Below are 13,538 nucleotides of genomic sequence, written 5' to 3'. Positions count from 1 at the left end.
AACACCCCTTATCCTAAAGAATCCCCTCACTGAAATCAAGTAACAAGGAAGATAGAGAACTTGTATTAAATAATTCAGTCCATTGCTTGGTTCAATTACAGTTCACGTTCTAATATATCTTTTCACTGTACTTGATATGCTTGGGAAAACTTGTGGACTAGGAAGAATTTAGGCACCTGAAATAGGATTTGAGATGCAGCAGGCTATGGTATATCAACTCCCACTTTCTCCAAACACAGGCTACTCATTGAGCATTTGAACAAAAAGTGCTATACTTTGTTTGAATTCCGCGTTCAACTGAAAGGACACGCATTTCAAACACGTCTTACCTACCCAAACAGAAACTTAGAGCAGAAGCCTGTGAGAAAATTCATCCTGAGAATGACACGCTTCCAATAAAATTCTTACACAGGACCCTGATGACTGCTTTTGTTTTTTTGGTTTTGGGTGTTAAAATACTTTAAAATATTTCCTTTACGAGTTTTTTTGAACCTTACACCACCTATGCACATCTGCCACCCTTGCCTTTATAGATAAAGCACTTCCATAAAACTGAGTAGGAATTTCTGAATACTCAACTTTTAAACTTTCTTATATGAGTAGGCCTGAGCCTCTTGAGAAGTTTTAATATTCACTTGTGTTCATGCATCTCCATTTCTCTTGGGCTTTAATCAGGTGGTTGTTCTCTGAAAAATTCTACTACTCTGCAATAAGGGAGAGAAATAAGAAGTCAACAATAAGATTATATTGTTGTAAAATACAACTAAATTGTATTTTAACATTTTTCCAGTTTTTACTTTTTAGCAAAAAAATAAGTTTTTATATATACTATCTCTAGATTTTTTTATAATGTGCAGACATCAGGTCCTCAAAAATATCTCAACATAGTTGACACTTTTGAGCTCCCTGACTAACCAAACCCTAGACCTGGCTTCCCAGGCTTCAAGGAAATCTTTTTTAAACATTCAGACATTTCCAGTACATATGAGATCACTGCCAATGATAAAAGGTAATATTCAGGAAACTAGGCAAGACAGTAGAACAGGCTGTATGCATAATCCAGTATCTAACTAATGTGATGACAACACACAAATTGTCTTAGTCTTGACCATCACAGAGAGCAGCGTCAAAATTAACTGTTGATGCATACTGACATACTTTAATATTAAAGAAACAGTATCAAAACAAATATTAGCAAAATTAGGATAATATCTAAAAGAATTAAACACCTCTTTCTAGTATGTGGCACATAATTCTATCCCCTAAAAAGTTGCTGGTAAAGATTTTGAAATGAGCCATTGATAAAAAAAATGAAATCCCTTATCTAAGAAATCTTACATTTGAAAGAGTCCCAATCATCAGTTGTTGAAAGAGTAATAGGGACAACTGTAGACATTAGAAAAAGCACAGTACTGCTTCTGTACACCTTAACTGTCTATTTATTTTATAAAGAGGGAGTTCTAAAATACTGCTTTGGAAAGATGGGTTTCATGTACTTGAAGTAATTACTTTCATTTCTCCTCTTATCTTGTCAGAGAATTGACAATAAATCCAGAAAGTACACTGAAATCAAGCTATTAGTGATGCTGTATTTTATGCAGCAAACCTATGGATTTTAATGATTTATAATCTTGCAGAAATCCACATATTATATACAAGATTATAAATCTTACTTATCTTTAGCAAAATAATAATGCTAAATCTGTAACCTTTTTTATATGTTTTACATCAAAAGATGAGCAGTAATGGCATATGTTGCCAGTCTTCGTTTGGCAAAGCTGTCTTGAGAAAAATTAATGTCCTTCCCCAATATCATACTTTTGAAGGCATGTCTTGTACTCTTCCTTAGACAAGGCAACAAGGAAGCGACCTTTTTGCCATAAGGTAAAGACTAAGGGTCATTTTATTTAGACTACAGAGCTAGAAGAGGGAATTTAGAAATATTTCTCTTAGGAAATCCATAACTGGAAAACACTTAAATCAGTATGGGTTTGATTTAAACTCTATGGAAAGCTGCTGCATAAGACCCGTTGTTTTCAGTAGTTTTCATCAATCTAGATCTAATGTTTGAAGTGGATATCCTGAGAAATTAGTTTTCTTTTTTAGGCATAATTGAAAACATATGGCCACTGCTGCTGTCATGGCCTACCATGGACACTACTTACCTGTTCTTCCTTGAGACTTCCACAAAGATACTTCCATAGGAACAATGGCGAAAAGGAGTCAGAGTCTGTAGACTAAATGCAGCTCTAAATAATGGTTAGTTGTTTTTTGGTTTTTTTACACTGTTGATATGGGGGAATACTGAGGAAACCTTTCAGATTCAGTTCCTTTGACTCAACAGACCAGAAGTTTTTAAAAGCTGAGAAAGAGCACAAGCAAGTGGTTTTTGGACAGTATCTTATTGACAAAGCTAGGAAGGCCTGAAAACTTAACCTTTCCCCGTCCTTCAGAGAGGAAAAGCATTTTACTTTTACTTCATCATGAATATTTAAAAGAACTCATTCACACCACTTCAGTCTGAATTGTCATGTGAAATCTTCATGTCACGCAAAGGAATTGATAGTGGAACAGGGAAAGAAAAGCTGGAGCTCTTGGAGTACCAAGAAATACAGAAAAGTGGATCCTGCAAGCCCTCCTATTGCGCCTTTCCCCCTTTTCTTTTTCTTAGTAAAATTGAGGGGATTTCTACACTCCAAAATTATTAAAGAAGTTTATGTAAAAATAGACATGAATAATTAGGGTATATACACGTAGATACGTTTTGGATACTAACAGATGCATAAAGGTTTTTTTTGATCCTAGGATTTAGTATGAAGTTTTCTCTCTGATAACAGAAGCAAAACAGATTCACTTCTGCCAAGACAACCATTTCTAATCATACGCTGCTGCAGACTTTTCTCACTGCCATGTTCTTTGGTACAATCTTTTAGTTTTAGAGTTCATCAACTTCCAATTAACTTCTGCAAAAGATTTCATATTAATAACTTCTCAGTAATATCTGCACTGTAATCTCCTTTCCTGTCATCAGTTCTTCTATGTACCTTTTGAAATTTTCCATGTTTGAAGCTCTCCTTGCATGGGGTAGAATTTAATTGTGAAATAAAAGTTTTAACCCTAAAATACAAGTAGAAAAATCATGTAAACATTTTACTATGTTTTCTCCATGTCTGCCATTGGCTACTATCCTTTCAACACAAACATTCTCACTTCCTTGTTCTTTTAATTTTAATACAACAGTAACAAAATTCTAGGAGATTGTTGCAATATGGTAGATAAATGAAATTTCAAGTAAATGCTTTTCAAATAAATGAAACAGCAAGAGCCGTAAAGCTTCTGAGTTCCCAGTGCTCTCGACCATCACTCCAAAAATAGTATTGTTTCTTGGATTCAGCTCCAGATAGAGGCTATCAGCATTTATCTGCCCACCTATTCATCACCACATAAATCACATCCAATTTCCAATCTTATACAATCAGAGCATGAGCAGCTGATTTCCATCTATATAAACAAATATGCCCGTACTTGCAGCAATGCTGCATGAACTTTTATATATCACATTTGAGAGCCATCAAGAAGTTAAGACAAGAGAAAGGTTACAGGGATTCACAATGCCTATTATTGGAGAGAGTATTTTCACTTTTTGCCTGCCTGAGACCATGAAAATCATCATCACCACTGCTTTATTTGGTGGACACAGATGCAGTATTTACTAAACATTATATACAGATATTAATGCAAGTATTGCTGCAGAATACGGGCATAAAGCTACTGTATATTTTGGCAATTAAAAAGTACCACATGACAGGGGTTGCTATGGTATCTGCAAGCACGACAGTTTTATAAAGCAATCCTGCAAATACAGCATGTAATTCTCTGACCATTTTTGAATGTCACAGATAGTTACTACTTTAAAAATGGAAATGGCTTACTGCATTCTGTTTCAGATATACATTTTCTGAAAAATATGTTGTGGTGTTCTTGAATCACTTGTCAGATTCTAAAAGATTATTATCAAGATTGCTGTTAAAGAGAAAGTAACATGCTCTCAAGACAATAGAAAATGCAAGCACAGAGCACGTCTGGCATTGCTGGTTTTGATTGTTATAAATTGTTTATGAAGTGTCATTCCTTATTTTCATCAAACGCTTTTCTTGCAGTAGAGATCATGTGTGCTTCAGCATGCAATTTTCCCTCTCCAGAGGGATAAGAATGTGCCGCAGTTTACTTTGCTTGGGTTACACTGCAGTATTTTTTTTTATGTATTTTTTTTTAAGGCAAGCGCTAGGATATATCTGTTTCACTTTTCAACAGTTCCCACTGATCAGCAAGGAAAAATAAAATATGCTAAGTAACAGAGACTGCATGCTGTATCACATTGACAAAACCTAGCTGTGCTCAGAGAATGAAAGAGATCGGTACCATCCCCCACTGAAAACAATGCTGCTAATGCAGAGGTTTGTGAGCCATTAAATATTCCTACACTGCAGATATTTCAGAGTATTCTCCTAATGCATTATGAAGCTAAGTAAGCCTTTCTGAATATGTACTATAGAATGAGTATCATAAGAACTTTCTACATACAAAAAAAACATTGCATTTTTAATAATACTTCATGTTATTTATGACTATTTATGAAAATGAGACAGATTTTCATACGTGATTCTTTTAGAAGGCTGTGGCTGATTCATACATGCACCAAGAATTAAATGAATAATGCCTATTAACAAAAGTAAAGCTAAAGCTATCCATGGATCAGAGCATCAACACCCTTCAGCTATATTTTAGTAAGCTCAGATAAGTGTGGCAGTTCTTAACCAATGTGGCGTCAGCTGGTCCAGTCACAAAACCTGCTGGTCCAGTCAAAAAATATTACCAACAAAGCTATCTTTACACAACAAGTTGAACTGTAATGTTGTAGCTTCATTAGTTCACTACAACAAAACAAAAATCTATACATTCTCTGAAAAGCGGTAAATTATTCCCTGGGCCTGTGACTGCAAGTTGTATTTCTGTGTACTTCTTGATTCTTTCTGTGGCTGAAGACACCAGGCAGAGCACCATGATCATCTGGCAGGTGTTTGTGCCCTCTGCTGGATGCAGTCAGGCTTAACTATTTATTAGAAATCCTATGCTGTACTAATTGCTAGAGCAGAGACGTTCTTCTACTAATCTGATGTATATATGGTACTCAGCAACACACATTTCTGCTTAAGAATAATACAAACAACCCCCAGACTGTATTTCCGGCCTCTTTACAAAAAAACAAAAAAAAAACAAAAAACCCGCCATATCCTGTCTCTTCCCCCTGCCATCTTTACCTTTTCTATTTTTACATTTTTATTATGGAGTTGAGTAAGGCCAAGATTTAAAAAAAAAAAAAACAAACAAAAAACCCCACAAACAACAACAAAAACAAACAAACAAAAAACAAACAGAAAAAAACCAGAATTTTCCCCCTTCTATTTCCTAATATAGTTTTGGGGGGGGTGGTGGTGGTGGTGGTTTTGTTTTGGTTTTGGGGGGGAGGGTTTATGGCACCTTCACTCTCCAAAAATTGCTAGATTAAATAAAATAAAATATACTTACCTTCCTGGGTGGGTAAGAGAGAGTAAAAAAAGCTCTTTTCTGAGAAAATTTTAAGGGAGCCTTTCTCATTAATTTTTCATTCTCTGTGAATCAGGACAGTAACAGAGTCCAGTGTCCTCCTGTTCTGCGAATTTTACTTAGTGTTTTGCATACTGATACATAACTGACCCATTACACTGAAACATCTGTATTATATCAACATTAATACCTAAATATATTTTATACCTGCATGTTAAGGAGGAAGACTGAAAGTCAACTGTGTCTTCCATAAATGCAAATAACTTCCACGTATATCGGAATAATTTCAAACAAATATAAAAGGATACATGTCTATTCAATTATATACATTTGAAATCTGCAAATATTTTTCTTTGCAAACATTTCCTCTTTTTGCAAAGGACCAAAAGGTTTAGAATTTGAGTCAACAAAAATGTACAGTGACTTCAGTTTGATTATGGTTTCAATAAACATAACTTTAACGATGCTAGAAATTTTATAGGGTAAAATGATCTTATAAATGACCTCATATACTTCTGCACACTACCAAATTTGTAGAAAAACTCTTACTTAAACGTTTCATGCTTAGTCCACATAGAATTTTTACGTTAACTATGTACCTACCCAGCACGGACTTGAAACAATTTTGTTCTTTAAACAGCAATGCAACAGAGTTACCAAGAATTTTTTAAGCATTTACAATATTGCTTTGTATAATTATTGCTAGCAATTAAGATATTAAAACAATAACTATTCTGTATTAAAAAAAAATAGTTTTAATTCAAATTAGATACAGTTACTAAAAACATACACATTGTCCTTCAAAGCACTTGAGCGTTTTTTCCTCTTAGCTATATTGTCTCAAGTATACAGCAGGTACCCTTCACAATAGAAATGAGAACAGAATAAAATGCATTAATTACTCCATGCACAGGTCCACCTGTCCACACCCTCTCCCACATCCTGTTACCTGTATGTAGTAATGTCTTGCCAGGGACCATGCCTGTGGGACTCTGTAAAGGCACTGGTTCCTGAAGACAGCTGCGGGGTGGCCATTAACACCTCTAACAGGTCCTTTTCCCTTCTCTTGGCAAGCATGAGTTTTTAGAGGAGGAATGGGACTGAAGTGACTCTGTTATCCCCCTGTGGGGCTGTTTCAGTGACAGATCCCAGACCACCCATCCCAGGGTGAGCAATGTCTGATGGATCCACTGCTCAGCAAGATGGTGGTGGAGGCATCCTCCATTGGACACCGCTGGAGCTCTTCCTGGGCAAATCATAAAATTCTAACAAAAAAATCACATAGTTGGAATGGGATTCTTTTCTGAATTCTAGAAAAACCTCTCTGGTCAGGACAACATAAGCATTCCATTTCAACTAGATGGTGACAAGTTGATATTGATCAAAGTCATAAAGCAACATGTGATCTAGATGTCTAAAACACATTGCCTCATTGCAAGAGTGTTCCCCCTTAATTTTACCAACAACTACTTGCTAATCTGTACAAACTTAATACAATAAAAACACAAAGACTAAAACAAGTACATAAAAAGGTTATCTTTATTCTTTTGGGTTGTTAGCAATGTAGTTATTTTTGGTAAAACAACTTCCTGCATGCAGTTCATCAGTACACTATGAGCCAATATTTTCTATAAAAGCAGGAGCCCATCCATACTTTAGTTCTTTTGTAAGAAATGCAAGGTATTCCACTGTCCATTGCACAAATTCACTATTCATTCTCATGAAGAAAGATTATGAATAACAAATTATATTTAAAGTGCTTCTACTGCAGTATGAATCAACAAGAAACGCAGTGTGTGACTAACAACTGGGAAAAGCAATGTTTCTATGACTAAGAATAACCTGAAAATTGTCAGACAGGATTATAATTTCAAAAGAAACCCTTCTACCTTGTTTCACATACAAGGACCTACCTACTGATCAGAAAAGGAACTGTACTGTCCATTTCTTTTAAAATTATTCCATATTAAAATATGTCTAATATAATTAGCAGAAACTTTGACTACCAATTCACATTGTATCTTAGATTTCCCAATAGTGAAGCATCACAGATAGACAGTAATAAGAATTACTAACAACATGTAGGTTTTTTTATAATAAGTATAAAATGTTATAAAATAAAATAAAATAATTTTAAAATAACAGGAATAGATTAATAGATATTATAAAAGTTTTTTTCTAGCCCCACATTTTAAGCAAATATATTATCCCATGTGTTCTGGTTATTTACTGCATATTTGCTGAATACAAAACTCAAACAAAATAAAATCTGTAATAGCAGCAAACTATTGCTTACTGGTATGAGGAATGATGGTCTCATCGAACAGTTTTTTTCTTTTTACCACTCACATGTCTTCCCATCTTAGACTTTAATAGCTGTGGGATAATAGCAGCAAGCATGCATTAGTTAAAGCTTCCAAATTATTTGGAGTATTACAGAATATATCATATTTTCTATTGAAATGTTATAAGCTACACTTACTAGGGTACATATTTGACGCAATAAATACAGTACTTAAGTCATTGTCTGTTTGTTCAAACAGACGCCACTGTGTAAAACAATTGATTAAATAACACAGGATATTTAACTTACGTATATAGTGTCAGTCTTGATAAAAATAAGTCATCTGAATTACAATGCAGGACAAAGCTGATTTAAGTACATCCTTCTGGTCATCGGAGCTTTCTATGGAAGATTGCATTTCATACAGTGGAAACCTGACTGAAGTGCCATGGGTGGTCAAAACCACCTCTGATGTACGTATTTTGTGTCTCTGACATGACCCATCCTTCCAAAGTACAGAAATTTAAGCCTGAGGTATACATTAAGGTAGTGTTTGTCCCAGAAGGTACTCTGCTATCAGTTTATACGCGTAGCTTCGATGATTGTCTTAAGTGGGATATATTCATGTAAATAAGAAGTGTGTAAACAGAATTTGGAATGAAGTATGGAAGCTACTCATGAAATTACAGGGTCTACAGCTGGAAAAAGGCTACCACTTTTTTATTTCAGTAATTCCCTGTAGGCACAATTTGACATTCATAGCTTTTCCATGAAAAGAACTGTTTAAATCTCTCAGGAATTACGAGATATTTTGGACACTGAAAGTACTATGTTTTTCAAACAGGAGTTGCGTGTGTAGCATCATTTATTTAAATCACTGTACCTGAAATTAACTTTATAATAAATTAAGAATTACTAAAAAGTATTAAATATAAGTTTATTAAAACCAAGAGACTAAACTACTAACCTCTTTTCTGTGAAAAAGATTCCCTTGTTTTGTTTTCTGATAAATTCTCTTTCTACGCTCTGCTCTTTTTTATCATTTGATCATTTATCATTTGATCATTTTTATCATTTGATCATTTTTATCATTTGATCATTTTTATCATTTGATCTAGATCCTGAGGTTCAATAATATGGAATCTTGGTTTTCTGCTTTTAGAAGTGGCTTGAAGAGAACTATGTTCACGTTATGGTGCCATAATTACATATTCCTGACATTTTTGTTTCTCTGCAAGAGTATTCAGTTATTTCCTCAGCACAGCAGAATTGTAAGTAGCAGTATGTGAATTAAAGCAAATGAGATCATGAAAGAAATTGACACACATAGAATATACACAGGAGATGAAATGTACACAGTGGATACACGTATTCCACAAAAATACAGACTTATTAGGACTGGTAATTTTGCACTCCATTAAGGGTTCCTACAGTCCAAGTAGAAACTTTGTGTCTCCCTTCCATTAGTGCCAGCTGATAATAAAAGCTATTCTTCCGGCAAGGTTGTTTACCTGTTACAGACTGAGAGTTTGCTAGTGAAGGGTCATTGTCTTGGTACAGGCACTGGCTGTAGCAGTGGGTAAATATGTAAAAACTTGTAATTTTGGCATAATCCTCCAATAAGAGTGCTATTGATAAAAATGACATCTTCTCAGGCTTGTGAACATTCATCATGGAAAAGCTCTTTATGTCTTTTACTTTTTATTTCCTTTTCTGTCTTTCCCCTTGTCTTCTTTTTCTGATTTGTCATCCTTATATTTTTCTTTTTCTGGTTTTGTTACACTGTCATAAGAAGGCGGAGATGCGGCAGATGCAGACATATCCATTTTTTCTGGAGGTGAGTTCTCACTTAGCTTACCAATAATCATGTCTTTTTCAATAAGCAGATCAACCCCATCTTTGCGATACATAAATGAAAGTTTCTTTACTGACTGTCTTAAAAGATAACGTCTGTAAGCACGCTGAATTATAGTAGCGGACACTTCCTCCTGTTTTCGTTTTAATGTGGTTGTAATTGGTTCATAGGAGACTTTAGAAGGATTGGCTGCCATAAACCGATCTTCCATCTGTATTCTGAGGGCATCCATCTCATCACTTTCCCCCAAAACACGCTTTGTGAAAGCAAACAAGATGTCAAGGCAGTGAATTCTGTCGCCGCTTACCATGGGCAAATCCATTGCAATAAGCTGAACAGTGTTTGGTTTTGGTATATTAAGAGGAGGATCCAAAGAAGCTGCAAAATCAGACAATTTGCTATATTCTATGAATTGTGTTGCATCAGGATCATATTTTTCCCAAACTTCATAGAACATCTCAAAGTCATCCTCACTCAAGGGTTCAGCGCTTTCTTCAGTAGCAACACTGAAGTTCTCCAAAATCACAGCAATGTACATGTTCACCACTACCAGAAATGAGATGATGATGTAGCTGACAAAGAAGAAGATCCCAACAGAAGGGTTGCCGCAGTCGCCTTTCACAGAGCTCCCTGGATGATCTTTATGGGGGTCACAGTCTGGCTCCCCACTGTTCAGAATTGGGGCGAGCAAACCATCCCAGCCAGCAGATGTGGTAATTTGAAAGAGGCAGATCATGCTGTTGCCAAACGTTTCAAAGTTGAACATGTCATCAATCCCAGCTTCCTTCTTAACATAGGCAAAGTTGGACATGCCAAATATCGCATAGATAAACATGACCAGGAACAGCAGCAGACCAATGTTGAACAAAGCAGGAAGAGACATCATCAAAGCAAAAAGCAGAGTGCGGATTCCCTTAGCGCCTTTAATGAGACGCAGGATTCGACCGATTCTGGCAAGTCGTACAACTCTGAATAGTGTGGGGGACACAAAGTACTTTTCAATCACCTCAGCGAGAAACATACCTGTGAAAGATAAAAATAAAATGGTAACGTTTTATCACAGATTACATTTTGCAGAACAAAATATGAATAAAGAACAACTTTACTGTGCAATTAGTGGAAAGTATAACTGGAGTTAAATTTTATCTGATAAAGGTAATTTTGGCTTTTTTTTTTTTTCCTAAGACTGTTGAGAAAAGGAGTATTAAAATTGACACAGAATTATTAAGAAAGTTACTACTCTACAAAGTATGCTTTTCATTTCATATGTAAACAGGAGAAATTAAGTATTTCCTCTAACCTGCAAAACCTGACAGAGATAAAGCATTTAATACGTCTTACTATATTCCATATTGAATATAAGAATTTCTTACCTACTATTGAAAGAATAACAACCACAAAATCAAAAATATTCCAGCCAATGGTGAAGTAATAATAACGGAGCGAGAACATTTTTAAGACACATTCTCCAGTGAAAAGGACAACAAAGACCAAGTTAATCCAGTATAAAATATTTTGCATCAGTTCACTCTGGTCATCTGTTTCTATCATCATGGTAACCATGTTAAGACAGATGAGAACCATAATGGTGATGTCAAATGCTTGCTTTGTTACAATATCAAACACCAGACCTTGCAATTTGTTCTGAGGGGAGAAAAAAGAAAAGGTGATAGTATCTTGTATGTAATGAACATCCCCTTTTCCTCCCTCCCATTTCCTTCTTCCCCCCGCCCCCGCCAAACATGCAACCAAGCAAAAGGCTGAAAAAATCTAAGAAAAGCACTGTCCAGTAACTTCTTTATTTGCCAGCTGTAAGTTTTCCCCTCAAAACCCAATAGGCTTCTATTTCTTCAGATTCTTTGATTCACTGCTTCCTCAGGCATAACAAATGGGAGAGATTTTTCCTGCAGAGCAGAAATACGTAGACGTTTCCATTCCGAATGAAGGGCTAACTTGAATTAGGCCTCAACTATTTTAGAGCTAAGGGAGAAATTTTTTGACAGTTAATGTAACTGTTGCAATTTCTTCCCAAATGTAGATGATGAAAGAATAGCACGCTTTCTTACCGCTGGTCTAGGTATAGGTTTTTGTGGTTTCTTGGATCCCAGCTTTTTCATTGCATTGTAGTATTTCTTTTGTTCTTCTGTCATGAAAATGTCTTGACCTCCGAGGTAAAAAATAATAAAAATAGAACGGATTACAACCAAGCCTTTAAATCCATTAATTCACAGTATTGCAGGACATGGTTTTTATGAACTATGTATTCATTCTTATACATTGTTACTAAAACAAAAATATAGTAATTATTTCAAAGATTGTTAAAATCTCTGACAAGTCTTGATGGAAAAATAAAACAAATTAAGGAATGGAGAAAAACCCCAGAACTTTTATCTATTTGTTATTTAAAAAAAAATACATACCTGATTAATACAATTAAATACGTAAAAAACACTTACAAAATATATATTCCATAGATACTTATAAATCTAACATCATAAACTCCACACTGCGAATCAATCAACCAGAAATAAAAAAGCTTCAAGTGTAGAAAGATTCACTGAGAGCTGATACGCCTACAGGGGAACCATATGAGGAAAAAGAAGTTACTGATGTTACTTTTCAGGATGCACATTTTATCATGTGAGTACAGGTATCTTGGTTCAGATGGTTTTTTGCCACAGCAATACTTCCACAGTGTACGTGTGGCTTGATCATCCCCCTACACCGTGCAGAGATAATCAAAAGCATGGGCTTACCCCGGGGGTTTCTTGCCTGAATAAAAGGATAGTTGTCTGAGTAAAAGGGTATCTAAACTGATATCTATAATACATATACAGAAACACTTGTCAGAAATACAATTTATGTTGACAAGTAACTTCTTCTTTCTTTCATGCAGTTGTTTGTAAGTACATCCCAGGTATGCATGATGCCAAAGCAGCAGCATTTGGAAATGAATTTCAGAGTCATAGGTGATTCTGTGACATTATCACACTGACGATGTCAAATGCAGTGTCAATGTTAATGAGAAAGTAGTGATGAATACAGATTCACATGAAGATGTGTTTGAGTCTCTCAGCTGTTGCTACATTTAGACATGAAGATTTAGAATTCAAAAGAGACCTTGTTTAGCATGCTCTCCTCATAAGCCAAATATTCAAGTAAAATTCCATTCTTAGAGAACAATGGTTTTAGAAGAAAAACAAGAAATGAATTTGCTGATTTTACCCAGCGGGAAATAAAAAAGGAAGCTATAAAGAAACTGTCACTGAACTGGGGATTTATTCTGCTGCCTCATTGATGTAATGGCTATCAAGAGCGAACAAGTCATATTTGTCTCAGTGTGCTGTCCGTAGGGATAATAGTGGCCTCAAGATGAGATACACCTCATATGCCTTTGAGGACCGTAATGGTTAGCAATTTGACAGTGGAACATTTGTTTTTACCATGGGAACTAATGTATTGCAAGTAGGATGCACACAAGGATGAAAGAAATGCATAGTTTAACTACACAGGGACAGTATATTATGGCATGAGGTCTTTCCCACTCATATCCCAACAACATTGCCCAAAATGGAGAGATCGCAGTACTGTGAAGGCAGAACAAAGTCAAGAAAAATACTGCTGGGTAGCCGCGCACTGTGTGATCTGCACATTTCTATGAGCATGGGTGCATCTATAATTTCAAAACACAGGTGACTAATGTTTGTTTATTTGCTATATGAAACTGAAGATATTGTCAGGTTTGGAACCACAAACTCATCCTTTCTATTATGTGGGTCTGCAGACAAGAGA

At 35.5% G+C, this 13,538-nt stretch overlaps 1 protein-coding gene and 1 long non-coding RNA gene across 2 annotated transcripts in view; one reads left to right on the top strand and one right to left on the bottom strand.

Annotated features, from left to right (window-relative positions):
- Positions 1 to 12,126, top strand: part of LOC141745993 (uncharacterized) — a 34,404-nt gene extending 22,278 nt beyond the window's left edge. Inside the window, exons 2-3 of the long non-coding RNA XR_012588192.1 lie at positions 9,684 to 9,728; positions 9,917 to 12,126. This is a non-coding gene — a long non-coding RNA (uncharacterized LOC141745993). The remainder of the gene's footprint in view (positions 1 to 9,683; positions 9,729 to 9,916) is intronic.
- The window catches only part of LOC141745992 (sodium channel protein type 2 subunit alpha-like), a 79,238-nt gene continuing 75,156 nt past the window's right edge, over positions 9,457 to 13,538 (bottom strand). The window contains exons 25-27 of the mRNA XM_074593587.1: positions 11,813 to 11,917; positions 11,120 to 11,390; positions 9,457 to 10,769 (exon numbers count right to left, since the gene is read on the bottom strand). Coding sequence (XP_074449688.1) covers positions 9,586 to 10,769; positions 11,120 to 11,390; positions 11,813 to 11,917 — 1,560 coding nt within the window. The 3' untranslated portion in view covers positions 9,457 to 9,585. The remainder of the gene's footprint in view (positions 10,770 to 11,119; positions 11,391 to 11,812; positions 11,918 to 13,538) is intronic.

This window comes from Larus michahellis, chromosome 7 (genome assembly GCF_964199755.1).
Source record: "Larus michahellis chromosome 7, bLarMic1.1, whole genome shotgun sequence".
Lineage (NCBI taxonomy): Eukaryota > Metazoa > Chordata > Aves > Charadriiformes > Laridae > Larus > Larus michahellis.
The sequence above is the reverse complement of the archived record's forward strand: the minus strand, read 5'-3'. Positions and strand labels throughout refer to the sequence as shown.